Below are 19523 nucleotides of genomic sequence, written 5' to 3' on the forward strand. Positions count from 1 at the left end.
TTAACTACTAGACTTGTGATGTACAGCTTAGTTTTACTAAGCCTTTGCCAAAGTTTAAGTCTTAACATCACTTGCCTCCTGCACAGCAAATGCATTTCCTTGTCATTCTTATGTTTTGAAACTACTGTAAAGTAAATCAAGGGCCGAGCTGCTTTCCTTCTTTAGAAATATCAAAAAACTTTGTTTTACACTGGTGCCACTGTTTCAAGGCAGTTGAGCATCCAGATCTGAGTAGCTGATTAACTTTCTAGTAGAATTTAAAAAACCCAGAGTGAAGTAATCATTAGAAACTGATTTTATGTATCACGAGTCCCCTCTTTCCTCATGTTTTATTCAGAGTATGAAAAGCTGAGGCTACCCACACAGATTTTTTAAGATTGCGTAATTACATTGAAGCCTATTTTTAACAAAAAGTTAAAATATTTTCCAGGGAAATGAAACCTTCTACTGTACTCCCAGAAAGTTTACTTCATGAAAGTAGTAGACTGCTTTCCAGGACTGCCCAGGAAAGCAAAAAACAAATGTAACTATTGATTCTGGTAATGAATAATCCATAGCCAGTGTTTGATGGCTAAACAGGATTTTCAGTAACATCACTTGCAGTCAAGCTGTTTGGAAGCTGGTATTGGTGAGTTGACCCAAAAGGAAACTTTTCAGAATACTTGTCTCAGAGATGCCACTTGAAAGGCTGCAGTTCTGGTTTTAGAAATATATAGAAATATATTCCAGTTCAAATCATACAGAGGCAGGAGAAGTAAAGCAGTGAATGAGACAATGACAACATAGAGGAGCCCTCAGTAATCTGCCTAAATGATTATTGATAATGTCAGCCTTGGCTGCATATGAGCATCCTCAGGCAGCCACCAAGGGCTGGAATTGGCAGGGAAAACCAGGATGCTCAATCCATGCTCTGCTCAAAGCACAGCCATGGCATGCCCTGCTCCAGCAACAGATGGGCAACCCACAGACATCCTCATAACAGCTTCTGACAAAGGAGCTGATGCCATAAAATATTTCCTGACCTTGTTCTCAGAATCCTTGACAAGCCCCTCTGCTGCTTCCCAGCTGGGATTTGGCAGCGGCCACAGAACTCCCACACCAGCTGCTGGGGGGCCACAGGGAGGTGGCCACGGGGGACTGAGGGACCAGGGCTTTGCTGGAGCACTGCCCACACTTTCTGACCCCAGAGTGGGCACTCTTCTCCTTTCTGGGGATGGCTGGTCCCACGTCATCTGAGGATACCTGATTGCCAGCTGTCCATGGGGAACTGGAGGAGCTAGGTGATCTGGCATATCAGCAGTTTGCAGAATCATGTCTTTGCAGCTGTGGGATTTTCTAGGACCAGCCTTGATATCTAGGGAAGACATTGTAATGCAGTCCTGTGCACAGCTTTTGAAATGCTGAGGTGAGAGGTAACATCTCTGCCCTAATGTTCCATGCTCCACACATCCCATTAGAATTAGCTCTGTGAAAGTTTACAAGATTGCCTGCTTAGAAAAATTTTATTTTTTTAGTTACATTTGTGTCATCAAACTTAGTGAATAGTTTTGAAGTCTGGTTGTGTCTGCTGGTGTAAATTCCCAGTGTAGCTGCTTCTTGTGTGCAAATGGGAGTAAATCCTGAGTGGCATGAGGCATTTGGGTGCTGCTGGCATTATTGTGCCATGCTGGAAGCAGCACTGATGTCAGTACCTATGTAATAATGACACCCAAATATAAGAAAAGACCGAGTGACATAGAATCTGCATGCAGAGACAAAGCCTGAATTAACAGAGTTTATACTGTTTTGGCACTCTCAACCTGTCTAGCCCTCCTAAGTAAGCTGCTTTCTGTCTGATTTATTTGCTTTTTGGTACTTGTGTGAGAATTCAGTTCAGCTGCTTGTGTGGATTCAGGTCACATTGCTCCATCACAGAAGGACAGGATCAATCATGTTGGAAATAACCTCTGAGACCATTGAGTCTAACCACCATGTGCTAGACCATAGCACATCCAGTCTTTACTTAAACACCTCCAGTTTGGGGACTCCACCACCTTGCTGGGCAGCCCCTTCCAATATCTAATCACCCTCTCTGGGAAGAAATTCTTCCTCAATGTGCAACCAAAACATCGAGCTTAAGACAGTGTCTTCTTGTCCCAATGACACTTTCTTGGAAGCCAAAACTGAGCCAGAAATTTCTCCTCCATATATGTAATACTGATTTATATTTTTAGCTTGAAAATTATCTTTGTTGGGAAAAAAACACCTTTTTTCTTTCTTTTTGTGTGTTTGTAAAGAGATGCTCTGTCACAGTATCTGTGCACTAGGTGTGGCTTTCTTTGACTTCAGTGGGATTTGAATCCTGTGCTTTTCCAGGTTTGCCTAACCTGTCATAATCAGTGAACACTGTTGCTCTGAAGCCTCCTACAAGGTGTCTGTTATTCATGTGGATTAATTATGAAAGGCTTCATAAAAGGAAGCCCTTGTAGAAAGAGATCTGAAGGTAAGAAGAGAATCTTGAAAATGAAGGGGAAAAGTGCTCTTTGATCATTTTGATAATAACATTTGTCATGCCTTGAAAATGACAATTTCATTCAACCAAAATGAAATGTTGAAGTGTTACAAATGGCATGGCCCCTGCTTTTCCTTCTCATCCAAAAAATGTGTATATATGCACATGCACACTAATATTCTTCCCTCTGCTTCAACAGAAGCATGGAGAAATTACTGCTGGAGAGAAAAACACAATGTCTGACCAAAGCTGAAAGACAAAACCTGATGCTACCTGCCTGGTAGCACCTATCTATCTGCATGTGGGAGAAGTGGTTAAGTTATTGGGATTTTGCACTCTCATATCACTGACTCTCAGCAATCTCTGATAATTGCAAAATACTTGGTATATTATTGGGTAACACACTAGTAATTGTACTGCTTGGCAGATGTGGAATAAGGTTTCACATGTAGCAATCTCATTTTTGTTAATTCAGAATATAGGATTGGTTTCAGAACAGAAAGGTGTTCTCTGGTTCAAGGACTGATCAGGAAGCTGAAGCTTTCTCTGGGCCTTGGTTTACCTTCTGTAAATAAAGATAATTTTCTGGTTTTATTGTCAGTGAGGGAATGCTTCCACAGCATTTTTTGAGTACTTATCTCAATGCAATTGTGAACATCACAGAAATACAAATTCAACTAACAAAAATTAGCTGCAGAACATATCCAAAACCTGTTAAAGTCCATGGAAATACTCCCGCTGACCTTACCAGGGATTGCCTTGCTGTGCTTTTAGTATCTCTAGCTGGAACTTTACACTGACATTTTCATCCAGGCCCTGCCATTGGCAAAGGCGCCTTTAACCGGTTGTTACCGCTGGGTGTAAAAGTTGATTGTAATGATTTTTATTTTCCCTTTTTTTTTAATTTTTCTTTTTCCCTTCCTGGGCAGGATTTATGTGGGCATCATTCCTGTGATACCCTGGGAATGGCAGACGTTGGGACCATCTGCTCCCCCGAGCGCAGCTGCGCGGTGATTGAAGACGACGGCCTCCACGCAGCTTTTACGGTGGCTCACGAAATTGGTATGCGGTGCCTTTTCTGTTCCCCTGCCAAGCCAAACACTCCCAACAGCTGCATTAGGAACCAAAATACCCTGCAATTAATTCCAGATTTCCCCCGGCCCAGAGCCCCGCCTGGGGATTAGGGCTGTGTACATATGCACTTCAGGGTTAACTAATAAGGGATCAGAAGGCAGGGGAAGGCGCACAGTAGGTGTTTCCTCCCTGACAGTGGCCTTTCTAAGCAGCACTTGAAGTGAAAATTCAAAGGCTGCTGCTACTGCTCAGAGATGTCAATGTATCGCCCTCCTGAGAAAGCTTTTGGCCCATCTATTGTAATTTGCATATGCTTATTTATTGGAAAATAAGTCACATTTTTCAACTTGTTGCACCCGCTGCTGTTAGGAAGCTTTTTTCTTTATATTACCTGGAGAGAAAAGCTTTTGTGACAAAAACCCAACATAATTCCAGTATCTTTGTAAGTGTACAGAAATTCAGTTTAAATTCTGTAATAAGTGAAATAATATTTATGTGATAAAGGTTTGGTCACAAAACCTATTTAGCTTTGTTTCAGTTTCCATGTCAGTGGACAGCAGTTAAATTAGGAGCTTTGCATGTACCCTTCAGAAGGGTTTAAAATAGAATTAGTGCCAGAAGAAAGTTTATGTTCTGGGATATTAGTTATTATTTATTATGTCATGATATAACCCTTCTAGAGAGATGCTGCCATCTTGATCATGTTTAATTTACTGATGTTTTGTGAACTGTGTTTACTGGAAACACATTTGCTATAAGATCTGTTCGCTTTGGGGAGTGAACAGCAGTTTGAAAGTGGGAGAGTGTTGCTTTCTTTTTCTTTTTTTAAAAAAATATTCTTGGAAGGAAATAACAAGGAAAGGAGAACTTTCACAGAGAGCCAGTTGCTGAATTGCCTTGTACCTCGTGCCAAACCATAGTAATGTTTGCTTTGGGAGTATCATTGCAGTGGTTCCATTTTCAAGGAGTTTGCAGGTGGAGCCTGAGATTTGAGTGTCTTATACATATGGCTGAGGAAACAGAGGTCACCAAGGATGGAAAATGACCTCACTCTTCAGTGACAAGTGATCCTAACCCTGCTTCTCCTATAGCTCTGCAAAATAATTGCATCACTAGTACATGAGAAGTATGTACACTCAGGCATTGCATGAAAGCATCAAATACTGTGGCAGGATGAGTCTCCAAAGCAGAAATTTTGTTTTAGTAAACAGTGATGTCACAACAAAAGAAAAAGTCCTCTGGAATCACTAATTTAGTGAATTTAGAGAGAGCTACAGCAGTGTAGAAAGACAGATTCACATGAGATGTGGATGTGGATGCTGTGAATGAGCCATCACAAGTCTGGGATGTGTTAAATGGGAAACTTAACCTGTCATTCAAAGCCAGAGTGCTTGGTATCCCTTGCACCCAGAAGTGATGTCTCTTCTGAGGGGCAGTGGGCAGGGTTGGGTGAGGAGCCCTTTTCTTGATGGATCTGGTGTGTGAAGAAGAGAGCATTGTCTTTCCTGCCATTTTATCAGCAATAAATACATTTTTAGGTAGAGTAAAAATGAAAGAACACAGATCAATAAAGATAGGGATGAGCAGCAAACGCTCACATAGTTACTTTGAATTCCACACAGAGAAAATACAAGCAAAAGTGAATTATTTTTAGTGATCTAGAAGCACATTTTGGAGAAAGGCCATTTTCATACCAAGGCATTTACAAGAATCTCTTAAAACTATAATTTTCAATGTAAAAAAGGCATGAATTGAAGTGAATAAATAAGAAGCCTAATGGACATAAAACCTCTAGTTTGAGGCTGTTTAAAATAACATCCTCTTTTTTTTTCCTCCTCACCAGAAGTTTTTAAGAAAGGAGGGGTGTCAAGTCACAGAATGATCTTTGTGTGTGTGGCCTGAAGTGGGAGAAGCTGAGAAGAAAACAGCTAAAATTGCTTGAGTACTTATATTAAATCAAAGGTCAAAAAAGGATGAAAAATAAAAGTGTGGCATCAATACCCTTTAGTTAAGCACTTTGGGGAAAACCTTGCTATATTTTATTTGGAGACCAGATTTCCTCCTGCAGTCCAGAAATCTCCAAGTTCCCCCTGTCCTGTGGGCAGGGTGTAGCTTTAATTTTACAGTGGCTCAGTTCTTCAGTCAGAGGGGATGCTCTGAGCCCGAAATGTTTTTTCCTGTCAGTTGGAAGGTCAAGGTGAGCTACTGGCTGAAGCAGAGTCACTCAGTGGTTTTTGTGCATGGGAGCAGATGCAGCATCTTTAGCATGGACTTGATCCTCACTGTGACTTCCAGGGGATCTGAACGCTCTTGCTTTCCCTCTGAAGGATCCAATAGCATTTTCCAGGCTCAGAGTCTTTCTCTGGAAGGCAACCAAAGTAAATTGAACTGCAGCTCAACCCGACAGAGGAGGATGCACAGCCCAGGATTGGTGCACAGGAAGACAAAAAGCAGCTTTGCTGCACAACAAACCTGCTGCTTCTGTTGCCAGGGTTTCTGCCACATCATGTGGGAGATGTTTGTTTTATTTCTTCCAGATAAAATAGATGGATTTTGACCAATAGTTTTTGAGGGGGGGAGAATGAACAAGCAGCAACAGGCAAACCCTCCACAGGCCTGTAAAGGAGAGCACAGGAAGGAGTATATGCAACCAAATTCTTGGTACAACTGATTAGCTGGCAATAAGAGGTGGAGATCTTTATATATAAAGTTTGATAAGGTAGGACCTAAATTTTGTCCTGCTTGTACGTAGGAAAATCAGTAATAGCTTGTCTCCAATGTCAAATGGAAAAAAAAACTAGGATAATGCAACAAAAAACCAGAAAGAAACCTTCTAACTTTGAATGTGGTAAGCCAGTTAAGCCAGTTTCTGCTCAGAATACAGGGGAGCAGTGCTGCCATAAATATTACTCTGAAATCACAGCCTGCCAAGACATCCAGCCACCAACAGTAAATCCATATCTGGTTATTTTCTAGCAGAGGACATGCTGCTGTCAGTTGGGACAGCAGTAGCTTCATTTTCTCAAAAATAACCCCTTCTCAGGATTCTTTCCTGAACTCATCACCGTGTTGTGGCATATGGATGCTTCTTTTTTACTTCTAGCAGCTCCTTCAACTACACCTCCACAGCTCTGCAGAGCTGTCTGAACTTAGGAACAGTATGTAGGCATTCTCCAAGCCTTTGTTATCAGCAGCCAGCTGTCTGCAAAAAAATGATATTTCCTTGGTTCATGCACTTCCCTGCCTCTTGGGGACATGTGGAGAAGAGCATTAAAGAGCCTGAGATTGCTCATAATCTTAACAATTATTTAATGTCTTTCATAGGGCAGCACTACATTGCTTCTCCATGTGTCCCTTATTAAAATAACCATCAGGAAGCAAAAACAATGAGATTTGCATTCTTAATACTCTGGACATTTGAATCAAAGATTTGTTACTTTGACAATGCTGAATTATAAACAAGTGAAGATCAGCATGATCTAGCATCAGCAACAGGCACAGTCAGTCAGCTGGAATTACATTTGACATATTTTGTGATGGGATGTACCCATGTTTTGCAGCCTGGTGCTGTGTTTTGAGGTACAGTCATGGTCAGAAGTTTGTGCTGGATTCCCACTGTGCTTTGGCACAACCATACCACACCCTAAACAGTTTGCCATCTATGAAAGAAAAATGAGAAGAGTTCACGGGGATCTAAGTGGACCTACTGCTTGTTTTATCAATAGGAAATTTCCCCAAATCACAAAGGGAATCCCAGGGAAAGCCACGAATTAAACCTGAGTTTTGATTTAGAGTCTCATGAGTTTTGATCTGGTCCTCAAGTACAAAAGCAGCCTTCCTGCAGCCTTCAAGCAGGCAAAGCTCCAGTTCAGCTCAGTGGGAGTTACATGGGTCTAGCATTTTAAATTATATTTGTCTTTGTTCTTTCCATCAATCTTGAGAAACTTACTTTTAAAAAAAGAGGCAATACAGCTTTTTTTTCTCAGTGATAATGTCCATTTGACCTTTTGCAATGTTCCTCTGTTACACAAACACTCTGGCATGCAGTTACTCCTTCTGTCCTAATACGGTTTACTGATGTTCTTTCCAAGTATTTTATTTTTAGGCTATAGCTTTAGCATTGCTGAGTGGAGCTAATTAAACCTTTGTTCATTAGTTTCCTTTTATCTTTCACATGTGACTTTTGGGGAGGGAAGGCCAAAGGGTGGGATAAAAGCAGTCTTCAAATACATTTAAAAAATTGCCGCAGAAATTTGCATAATAAATCATTCCCCATGTCCACCTGGGACAGCACAAGGGGTAATGGCCTGAAATCGCAGCAGGGGAGATTTGCTTTAAGCATTGGCCAAAATCATCTGAGCAGGACAGTTGAGGGCAGAAGTGAGGTGCTTGGGGAGGCTCCTATTCTGGAGGTTCACAGGAGCCATCTGGCTAAAGCAGCTGTGGCTCAGGGGATGCTGATCCTAGCCCAGGGCAGAGGGATGCACAGGATGCCCTTTCAAGGTCTCTGCTCAGCATCATCTTCTGTGGTAATGAGGAGGTATCACAACATCCTCCACAGCTGGGCTGTGTGATGCCTGAAACCAAGGTGCTGCACAGAAACTAAAACTAGAAAATCATGGAATGGTTTGTCTTGGAAGGGGCCTTAGAAATGATCCATCCCACCCCCTGCCATGGGCAGGGACACCTTCCACTATTCCAGGTTGCTTCAAGTTGGCCTTGGACACTTGCAGGGATGGGGCAGGCACAGCTTTTCTGTGCCAGGGCCTCTCTGCCTTCACAGCCAAGAATTTTCTTCATATTTTAAGTAATGAGTTTGGTAGCAGATCTTTTCCAGCATGGCATCATTCTGTGGCCTCTGTCACCACTGAGGACAAAAGTGTCACGAGCACCATTAGCAAAATGCATTAGAGAGCATAATTTTCTGTAAAAAAAAATTTTAGAAGTGAAGTATTGCTCCTGGCATCTCTGCTTAGGTAGTTCATTGAAATAAATCAGAATCCCATGAATTCTGGATGGATTGGAGCTGCTCATTCAGAGCCTGAGCTGTGTTTGAGCTGCAGGCCACTGAGGAAGGAATACCATGTCTAACTTACAGCAAACTCTGATTCTGACTCCTTCAGTAACAAATGAAACTGAGAACAGTGTGTGTGATACTTAAAGGAGTCTTTTGATGTCCGCAGAAGAGACAAAAAAATCCTCCCACTCCTTGTTTTACCACATGTGCTCATTTTGTGTACACTCAAAAGTAACTAAAGACAGCAGTCTTTCCTTTGCCATGTTCTGCTGAACATGCAGCCCTTTGATTTCAAGGCTGTCAAGATAAAGCAGATAAAGACAAGCTTCAGACCTGACAGCTACAAATCTCCTGGAGCCTTTCATTTCAAGGGGGATACCTTGCCAAGGGCACAGAGTCTCACAGCCACATGAGAAAAACAGTGGAGGTTGTGAGTCTCATATTAGGTTTCTTTCATGACAGATGAAGTTTAGGCAAATATCCAGGTAATCGTAATTAGGCAGATTTGCTTTCTTAAAACAACAAAAAATAACAGAGAATACACTCATCCAAGTCTTCTCTGCTGACATACATCAGGAAAATTGCTTGATTCCTCCTCTTTGAACCTTTTTTTTCAAAGTTCTATCTTAACTTCTTCTTGCAAAAGCTCTCAAATTAAGCCTTCATGAGCATACCCCTTGTGATTAAGGGGAAAGGTGGGCAGACAAAGCAAAGTCTTCACAAGAGCTGAAGGTGGGGCAGAAAATTAAACTGATGCCTCAAAAAGCAAACATCTAAAAGGTTGTTGATTAAAATTTTGAATAAAAATTCTTGGCTTGCCCAGTAATATTTTTATTAACTTGTAATGTTATATAAAATATAGCATCGGTCCACCTGCAGCAGACATGGTGCTTAAAGCAAACTGTAAAACTCTGTGTTTTGCCTAATATTTCACAGCAGTCATTATCAAAAAATATGTTACAGTCATGGTTTAGTGGTGGATTTGGCAGTGTTAGGTTTATGGTTGTGCACAATGGTTTTTTCCAACTAATCTAAGTGATCTCTGATTTTATGATCCTAAAAGAAATTCAGTGTTCAGCCAGGGCCTCCAGCCTTCCAGACTGCAGGTAAAGTAGGGATTGCTTTCCTCCTTGGCAGCTAGATAATACCAATCCAATAATGTAGTTTTTGTGGGGGAGACTTCCCATGCAGCAGACAATGCAATTTTTACATTCTTGCACTGTGTACTCCCACAGATTCATTCATTTACTGTGAGCTGCTGTGAATTATGTTCTTTCCAAGCTCCTGAGTTGAACAGGTGTGAAATAGGTGTCACCATCTCCTGCTTCTTCATTAAAATGAATATTTCTCTTCTACATGCCCCATTAATTGGTGCACTGTGGACCTCCAAGGCCACATCTTTTTAATGATTATTTAAGTCTGTGTGGACACAGTGGTCTCAGGATTGCCTGGGCAGAGCCTTGCCTGGGAATTGCCTGTCTGATAGGGGTGATGAGTCTGTGATCTCCCACAAGTCTATTACAATAAGCCAGCTCAGCACAGGTTTGTTTTGTGTAAAGTCTGCAGCTCTGGTGGGTGAATATCTTATTGGGCCTTTTTTTTTAATGTCTGCTCCTGAGAAGAAGCTGCACTCCAGACTATTGTTTCATTGAGTCTGAAGAACTCTTTTAAGCCCGAAATATTAAAACCTGCCTCTGGGCTGGAGATTTAAAAGAGAGAGTTATTTTTTTTAATTATTTTTCTTTCATAAGTAGCTGATACCAGTCAAAGAAAAGTGTACATAAAGTTCAAGAATAAAAAAAAAGTGGAATGGCTAGTTTTATATTTTATCCCATTTTTTGGTAAGCTTGTGTTCAAATCACTTCTGTTTAATTAATTGTTATTGCTTAGGTCCATCATGACTTCAAGAGGATTCCTGAGTGATAACACCATGAAGTTCTTAAGAAGGAGTCAGAAACTCACTGGAGCTAGAAAAACAGCCTGTGCCAGAAGAAATGGTTTTATTTTGACAGAGTTCCCACATGCAATCTTTGTTTAGCCAAGGGGAGAGCAGGAGGCTGATGCAGAAGGTCTGGGCTTAGCCCAAGGAATATTGAGCCAGGAGCTTCCTGAACCCTGATCCCACGAGAGCCACTGACTCACAGGGGAACCTGGGGCAAATCTGACCTTCTTTTGCTCCCCAGTTGTCCCAGCTGCAAATGGGGTGAAAGGCATGACCTCACTGGCAAACATGTGCTTCATCCGAGCTGAGCTCCTCTGAGAAAACAAATTACAATGCCTGCAGCATTTTTCAGCCTGCTGTGTCACCTTGCATGCCTCCTGTGGTCAGAGGGAGTGCAAGAACAGCTCTTTGACATGCTGTCCAAGTTCTTGTCCATAAGCAGGGATTGGTGGCTTTTTTCCAGGAGACCCACCTTGGTTTGTGCTTTAGCAAAGCCTGGAGTTGGCTTGCTGTACGTTGTGGATATTTTGTTTTCTTGTTTCTAATGCATGAAACACCAGTGAAAAATGTGTGACAGTACAGTAATTTTGCATGCTGTTCACTCAGAGAACCTCTGCAGATCGTCTAGAACTGTATATTAGGAAAACCCAGAAATATCCAGACTCCAAGAAGCATTTGGACAATGCTCTCAGGCACAGGGTGGGATTCTTGGGGCTGTCCTGTGTGCAGGGCTAGGAGCTGGACTTGGATGATCCTTGTGGGTTCCCTCCAGCTCAGGATATTCTGTGATTCTGGTTTGCTTCCCAGTGTTCCTGGGAATAAGAGAGCTGCTTCACCACACATAGAGCACAGCTCTGGTGAACTCCTGCTTTCCCCGCAGGGCTCTTGTGTCCTGATCCTTTGTCAGAATCTGAGGTATTGATGATTCTGAGATTGTAGAAAGTCTCTGTCTTTCTGCCCCGCTGCCAAAGCAGAAGCCATAATTGGTCTGTGCTGGTTTCAGGGTTGTTTATTCTGTTTATCTCTAACATGTTCTGCTGCCCTGCCCAGCTCTGTCCTGCAGGGCAGCGTGTGGGGCTCTGCCCTCAGTGGGATGTTACAAACATTAAATACCAGAAACTCCCTGGGCTGGATTTACAATAACGTGCCAATATCTGTCACCTACGTTGAACACTGTGTCCCCAGCCTAAACCAACAGAAAAATGCCAACACTCCAGTGAAACATGGAGGGCATGAAGAAGGAGAAAAAGGACAAGTCACACCCAATTTCCTCCATCTTGTGCCCTTTGGACCCCTAATCTAGAATCCTAAAATTTTACTTTTGCACCCGTGCCACACTTAATTATTACTCATATCAAACACTCAGAGCTTGTAATTCATCCTGTAAGATTGAAAACTCTTTTCCATGGACAGAGATCAGAGACAGTGTCTCTGGGGGCTCTGTCCAGGGGGTTCCTGACCCCCTGCCAGGGTCCCAGACCTTCCAGGGCAGCCAGAGGGATGCCCTGGATTCCCACAATCCTTAGAGAGGATGGAAGTTTTAACTGACTTCTCATAATTTCTCTGAAGAATTCCCACCTTGTATTAGGGATATACACCCCATTCCTGCAAGGTGTAGGGGTCCTTTTTGAACCCATTGCAGGTATTGTTTCCTGTTTAGCAGGTGTTGGCCTTCAGCAGGGAAAGCTGTGAGGAGCGGATGTCACTCCATTTGGGTCTTGGGTCTTTGTGGAGTTGAGATGAATTTACAAGCAAGCCACCTCCTCCTTGGCTACAAGAGGGCAAACCCTGCCTCCCCTCCATCCGTTTCCTTCACCATTTCATGCATTCCTACAGCATAACTTAACCAAACACCATTGTCACACCATCCTGCTGGTAAAATTGTATTATGTCATTTTCACTCAGTGGGAACTGTCAGCACCAGTAAGATGCTTCATTAAGGAGAAAACAGCAGATAATCTACGAACCCATTCTCAATCAGTCATCATTTTACACAGCTGCTGGGAGCCTTTTTTTTTTTCTTCAATAGCCCAGTTTGACGTTTGTACTGGTACAAAATGGGGTGGGGCTAAAATTGGCATTGTTTTCAAAAGCCTTCTTTGTAAGATTTGTATTCCTCGAGTCTTCACTTCTGTCCACAGCTTTCTCCAGAGCTCTGCTTCCATGCAGGGTCACTTGAAGAATCAACTTTGCAAATTTGGAAGGGAAGTACCCCACCAGAAAATGCCAGAAACCATCCTAATGTCATGTAATAACATCAGCAGGGTTTTATGCATGTGAGGGGTGGTGCGGAGAGACTTCTTGAAGTAGGAAGGGAAGTTTTGGATGCAAAAGGATAAAGGGTACAGGTGTTGAAGGACTTTGCTGTTCTCAGTTCTGTGCTAAAAGGAGCAAAACTTAGCCAGGCAGTATTTAGAGATTACACAGCCCAGTGATGTTTTGAATTTTGATTCTTTTTAATGAAATGCAAAACCAGATTGCAGGATCATTGGGAGTTTCTCATATGCTTTAATCACTTCTAAGTCTGGTCAGAGGTCCTTAAAAGGCAAAGTTAGAGCAGGGAGAAATTTAGGTTGTGGTAAGAATTAGGAATTTTAGCTCCATAAAATCCTTTGAGAGTTGCATTCACAGTGTTTATAAGTTCATGTGTCTGTCACCCCAGGACACATGCATACAAAGTTAACTGGCAAATAGTATGGAGAGCTAAAATCCTTATATTTAATGCTATTATCCTCACTAACATCAGTGGGGGGCTAATTTAGAAGCCCTAATACCGACAATCAGAATTATGTATTTTGGAAATTATTCACTACGTACAGCTTCTTTCCTTGTCATGATGGGGTTTTTTAATTATTTTTGAAAATTTTAAAGATAACGAGGGACAGTCACAAATACTTTGGGAAGCTTCTCCTCCTCCAAAAGGCTGAAGTCTGCCAAGTAAGTGACTTGGCTCTTGTCATGTACTGGAACAATGTCCTGATTTAATATGACAAAATAGACGCTGCTAATGAGGTGTGTCCTCAGCTCACCCTATTTATCACTGTAAAGCAGAGAAGTTATGCTGCTCTCTAATTAAAGGTGAATTCAGTAGCCTGACACTTTCCAGGAGATGACCCTGTTTCAGATTCCTCTGCTTTTGCCAAACCATTTGGGATGAAATATTCTGTGTTGAACAGTGGCCTGAGAAGCATTTAATTTTATTTATTTACTCTGAAATTCTCCATAGAGGCTGTTCAGCCTTTTTTTGAAGAGGGCAGATAAATTGCAACAGTGTTATGAAGAAATCCTCAGTCTCTCTGCTTCAAGTGAAGAGCTTGAAATTTACCTGCAGGCTTCCTCATATCCAAAGGATATTTTTTTTATTTGTCTCTATGAAGGAGAAAAAAAAAAAAAAAAAGATGGCATAGGTAGCAGAGAAACTCAAGAGTAGCCCAAGCTGCAGGAGCATTAACAGGCTGTGAATTTGTGCACTGTATTGTTTAATTATATACTTGCATGGGATGTTCTTAGCAGAAAATGAACAGTCCTGAAGAGTGAAGTACAGTTATGCAATAAAGGGATTTGTCTGGGGAACAAGACTGCATCTTATGTGGGTGAAGTGCTGCAGGGTGGTACCAGAGCCTGAGACAAACTGCGATTCTGCCCTGCAGGACTGAAAGCTCCATGTCACAGAGTTCTGGGGAGTTCTGAATGGTGCTATAAAATGCTGAGCACTCTGAAAAATTACATCCTGGAGTTGCTGGTGTGCACCCAACTATCATTCATATCCCATGCTGAGCCAGTGCTGAGTGCCATGGGATGTTACTCAGCCAAACTCTTTGGATCAATGCTCCAGCTTTTTTTTTTTTTTTTTTTTCCACCCAGGGCTGTTTAGTTCCAAGGCAAAGACTTAAAAATTAAGCTCCTTATCCACTGAGAGACCCTCATTGCCTTATTTCACAAACATTCTGCAGTGAGGTAATTTCTACAACTGTGAGCACTCTTGGATCAGTAAATACAATATAAATACAATGTATTAAATGTTCAACCCACTTCCAGAAAATTTGCTCTGTAGGTTAGAAGTGGTGCACTCATTTGGTTACTCTGTCAGAAGAATCTGTCAGTTTGAAATAATAATCTTAGCAGTGAATTGTGTTGCTCAACACCAGCATTTGTCTGGAAAAAACAAGGCTGTTGTCATCTCTTCAGAGCAAGTCTTTGTATGTAGTGCTGTGTCAGATAGAAACTTGACATGTACCTCCCGATATTCAGTGTCTTAGTGCAGCATAAAATCAGCATTATCTGGCCTTATATAGGAAGTATTGCCAAAAAAAAATGGTTTTACTTACTTGAAAAAAAGAAAAGGCCCAATCCTACAGAATGGGTCCCTTTCAGGGCATCAGGCTTTTTTTTCTGCAGTGCCTTTGATAGGTGGTCTTGTCCTTATTAAAGGACTCTCGGTTTAGCCTTGCATATCTTATTAATCAACTTCTGGCTTAAGTTGAACATTTGGAGCATTAAGTTCAGGCTTCAGCTCTCTGCAGCTTTATTCCCATTTATTCTTCTACCCTTTGTTTTGTTGCATCTTAAATACTTTTATTTTTAGCTTTTTAAAAAGATGTAGCACCTTTCTAGACTGTTGCAGACCATTTTCACAAAGTTTTTCTTGCTGAAGGTGATTTGGAGAAACAGTAAGAAGTCAATTGTTGATAAATATAAATGAGTATAGTTCCCTTCCCTCACATGGCTGTGAGCTCCAGCTGGTAAACGCTGGATAGTCATATAATTTAATTAATTTGTTTCATTTCCACAGGGCACTTGCTTGGGCTTTCCCATGATGACTCCAAGTTCTGTGAGGAGAACTTTGGCTCCATGGAAGACAAGCGCCTGATGTCCTCCATTCTGACCAGCATTGATGCTTCCAAACCCTGGTCCAAGTGCACTTCAGCAACTATCACAGAATTCTTTGATGATGGCCATGGTATGTGTTATCACTCGCTGTGTCAGCTACATGATACTTCTTACTGTCAATCTATATTTTTTATTAAGAACATTTTCTGGCAGCTTATTTGCTAAATATGACATTTACCCCTTGGGGAATAAGGACAAAAAATTTGTTTTCCAAAAGTAGAAATGAAAAAACATAGTCTTCAGCTTCACTCTTTAATGAATTTTAAAGTCTTCACTGTGGTCCCAAAGCAACTGCAGTTATTAAACAAACCACTCAGATTCCAAAAGGCTGAGATAAAAATGACATAATTGAGTGAATGAATCAAGTTGTTATGGTAACCAAAATGCTTATGGATAAATGTATGGTGTGTCTGTTGAATGTAAAGGTTTGCTTTTAAATATTTTGTTGGCTGGTTTCAGTGCTCTCTGAAATACTTTTCTGTGAATGATTTAATTTTTTTTCTCTCAATTTTATTAGATCCATTAATCTGTACTATCCTGTTTTATGATCCATATTGCTCTGGCATTGATTTAATATTACCAAATTAATTTCCACAAATGAAGAGAACTTTCCCTTTTGAGTTACTGAGGTAACTCTCCCACCATCCATGAATGACCTCTCAGAGAGTGTAAGGAGCTGTTTTCTCCTCAGTTCATGAGTAGCTGTCATTTAGCTGTGTGGTCTTCAAGAGTTATTGATATGATGAAATTATTCATAGAAAATTTCAACCTCTCATCATGTAGGTCTATAGTCCTCTGGGAATTAATTTTATTGCTGATGCTGTTGGTGTGATTTTCAATTCATATTTAAGGAATCTCTTTTCTTAATGGATCAGCCATTCAGAGACCTTTTCTAAGTAACAGTCTTCTGTAGAAATTTATAATTTCCCAGGTTTTTTTTTAATCACAGATCTGTCCTATCAGAATACAAATGCCATCTATTAAGTCAAAATGGAAGTCAATAATTTGACTTCAAACAATATGAAAATTTCATCTGACAATCACTGGCCTCAGCAGCACAGGGGCATGCTGAATGACACCATAAAGTGATTTTCCTCAGCAGTGGAACACCTGACAGCTGAGTGCACTGCAGACAGCAGCATTACATGAAGCCAGCTGAGTAAATCACAATGAAAATGTTTCGTCCAAGGTTAGACAGGGGCCTGGGGAGGATCAAGGTGCTGATTCCTTGTCTCCTGGTGCCTGCTCAGAGAACAATAAACAGCTCTGTCATGGTATCATCATTTTTTTTACACTCACGAGATGACCCCAGACAACAGTTTGACATTTAGGAAGAAAAGGCTCGGTTGGTGTCCAGAGGAGAGTGACATTTATATTCATCTGCTTTTAGCAAAGCCTTTCCAAAGGTACTAATTGCCTTTATTGTCATGCCAACCACCAGGCTTGGGATGGTTGCTTGGGACTTAGTGTGTTCAGTCCCAGTGCTCTGTGCAACCTGGAACAAGGACTGTTTGTATTTTAATTAATTTATATCCTGCTTATCTTCTTCCTGCACAGATCTTGTTCCACCTTCTTTTTTTTTTTTCCCCTCCAAGATATATTACACATGGCATTGAGAGAGATAATGAGATGGCTTAATTAGCACTGTCATCAGCCAACAATGTTGCTCTATTCCAGGGTACAAAGATGGTCTTTGGTTCCCAGGACTAAAGAAAAAAAAAAAAAAAAGGGACTAGCAGTATTATATGCTCTGGATGTTGAAATATAATGCAGAATTGAAGCGCTCTCTGCCCTCCCACCAGGGGCCATGACAAGCAGGAGGTGGGACCAACTGGTGATAAAAACACCTGCAATTCATTTCACCCTGTCCAAACACAGACACTACTACAGTCCACCCATATAAAGATGTTTTTTTTTTTTTCCTGTGGGAAATCCATAGGGGCCTTGCCTATCTTCAGTTTTGAATTTATCGTATGAGATCAGCTGGAGCACCTGGCTTTGTAGACATTGCACAAACAACTTCCCTCAGTTAAAGAGAAGTTTGGATCTCATTTCCCTGTGTTCTGAAGGGGAAAAAATGCTACATTTGCTGTGTGAGCTTGTGAAAACTGTTTGTTACTCACATATAATGGGTTTCAACTGGAATGATTGACAGATTACTCTATGCAAGGATTAGACTTTTCTTTCCTTTTTCTCTAAATTTTTATTTCCAGTCGAAATGAAGTGTTAGTATGGTGTTTTAAAATACTGAAAAACAGCTCTGCTTGCAAGTTTGATAAACTTAGGCATAGGTATAAAAGCAACGTATAATACTAAATATTGTCATGCTACAGCCTTCCCATCACTGCCCTCACATTTCAGTGGCTTTCTCCCTCCTTATGAGATATATGAAGGAGGATTTCCACTGCTGTTTACTTTTACAAAGTGTATTTTTTCCAGAACTTAAGCAAATTATGTCCAAAAACTCCAGGAAAAATCTTACTCTTCATCACATCTCTAATATTTTGCGCTACAACAGCCCAGGGTATTTTTAATTATCTTTATTACATGACAGTTAGCATTGGCACACCTTGTCTACATTACAATTTCAGCATAATGCAGATTAAATAGAAGGCTAGGGTAAATCAGGGTCAGCAAATAGAACAGGTTTAACAAGACAGTTTTTGGTTGCAAGTCATCACACAGAAAGAAATTTTGGCTAATTTGGCTAATTGGCATTAGTCTTTAGAAGAGCAGAACAGTTGCAGTGTGTGTTTTGGAAGGAAAACTCTAGCTATTGAGAAATGAGGTATTTGGTTTGCTCAAACTCCCTGCCATGGCATGAAATTCTATTCCATTTTGTGTAAATAGTGAGGGTTTTATAGATAGGCTTTTTTCGGCCATTATGCAAGTGAAGAACACTGGTGTGGGTTCCAAAGTGAGGTAAATTGTGGTGAGTTATTTTGGCCGAGGATGAGTGAAGCTTGCCCAGACCACATATCCCTTTCATGAAGTGTAAAAGAGGTTACACTGAATAAATAGTTCTCCGTGTCAACAAGTGAGATTTTCAATAGTAAAAAAAACAGCTATCAGAAGATAACTAGAACATAAATGTGAATTCTCATTTTTAGAGTGTACCAGACAAATCTTGACCACTGCAGACCTTAAAACACATATACAAATCTTTACATTCATGCAGTTTTTTCTTCATGTTATTTTTGGGTTTTTGTATAAAATGCATAACCCTTTTCAAACTAGTTCCATAAACAGCCAAGTATCACTCCTTAAAAGAAAAGTGCAGTCCAGCTTTAGTGGCAACATTAGTTTTGATATGCAGAATATATTTTTCTTTTAGGCTGGTAGAAATTTCGATTTTTCTATCTGTTTTGTTTGGGTTTTTTGGCCTTATTGGCTACAAGTCTGTGCTTTTTGATTTTTCTGGAATCCCTTTAGAAGCTCTACTATTTCTGACATCTCGATTTAAAACTCAGACAACAACTGTGCTTGCTTTGAGTCTTGCTTACATGAGTCTAGCTCGCTCTTTAAATTACAAACTGATAAATAGCACAGAATGTGTTCCTAGTCTTGTGTAAAGGACTGAAAGGCCAAAAGGACCTGGATAAACTCATTTACACCTCAGGCTGGGAGCAGGCAGCTCAGCAGTGGGGTCAGAACACAGTGGGCAGTGGTTTGACGTCGTGCAAAACCTGATGCCACCTCCGAATCTTCAAATCACCATCCCTTGAAGAAGGCTTGCTGTCGCCCAAACGACTTCGCAGCGCTGCAGGGAAAATAACAGTAAATAAGTGAGTGAACAACACCTTGGCTTGCTCTTGCAGGGAACTGCCTGCTGGACCAGCCCAGGAAGCAGATCATGGGCCCCGAGGAGCTGCCGGGGCAGACGTACGACGCCATCCGGCAGTGCAAGCTGGCGTTCGGCGCCGAGTACACCGTGTGCCCCGGCATGGACGTGTGCTCGCGCCTCTGGTGCGCCGTGGTGCGCCAGGGACAGATGGTCTGCCTCACCAAGAAGCTGCCTGCCGTTGAAGGAACCCCCTGTGGCAAAGGAAGGATCTGCCTCCAAGGGAAATGCGTGGACAAAACCAAGAAGAAATACTACTCTGTAAGTC

At 41.3% G+C, this 19523-nt stretch overlaps 1 protein-coding gene across 1 annotated transcript in view; it reads left to right on the top strand.

Moving 5' to 3' along the window:
- Positions 1-19523, top strand: part of ADAMTS5 (ADAM metallopeptidase with thrombospondin type 1 motif 5) — a 149082-nt gene that overhangs the window by 116870 nt on the left and 12689 nt on the right. Inside the window, exons 4-6 of the mRNA XM_021550158.3 lie at positions 3421-3553; positions 15317-15484; positions 19233-19516. Of these exons, the coding sequence (XP_021405833.2) occupies positions 3421-3553; positions 15317-15484; positions 19233-19516 (585 nt within the window). The remainder of the gene's footprint in view (positions 1-3420; positions 3554-15316; positions 15485-19232; positions 19517-19523) is intronic.

The sequence above is a fragment of the Lonchura striata genome, chromosome 2 (assembly GCF_046129695.1).
Source record: "Lonchura striata isolate bLonStr1 chromosome 2, bLonStr1.mat, whole genome shotgun sequence".
In the NCBI taxonomy this organism is placed as follows: Eukaryota; Metazoa; Chordata; class Aves; order Passeriformes; family Estrildidae; genus Lonchura; species Lonchura striata.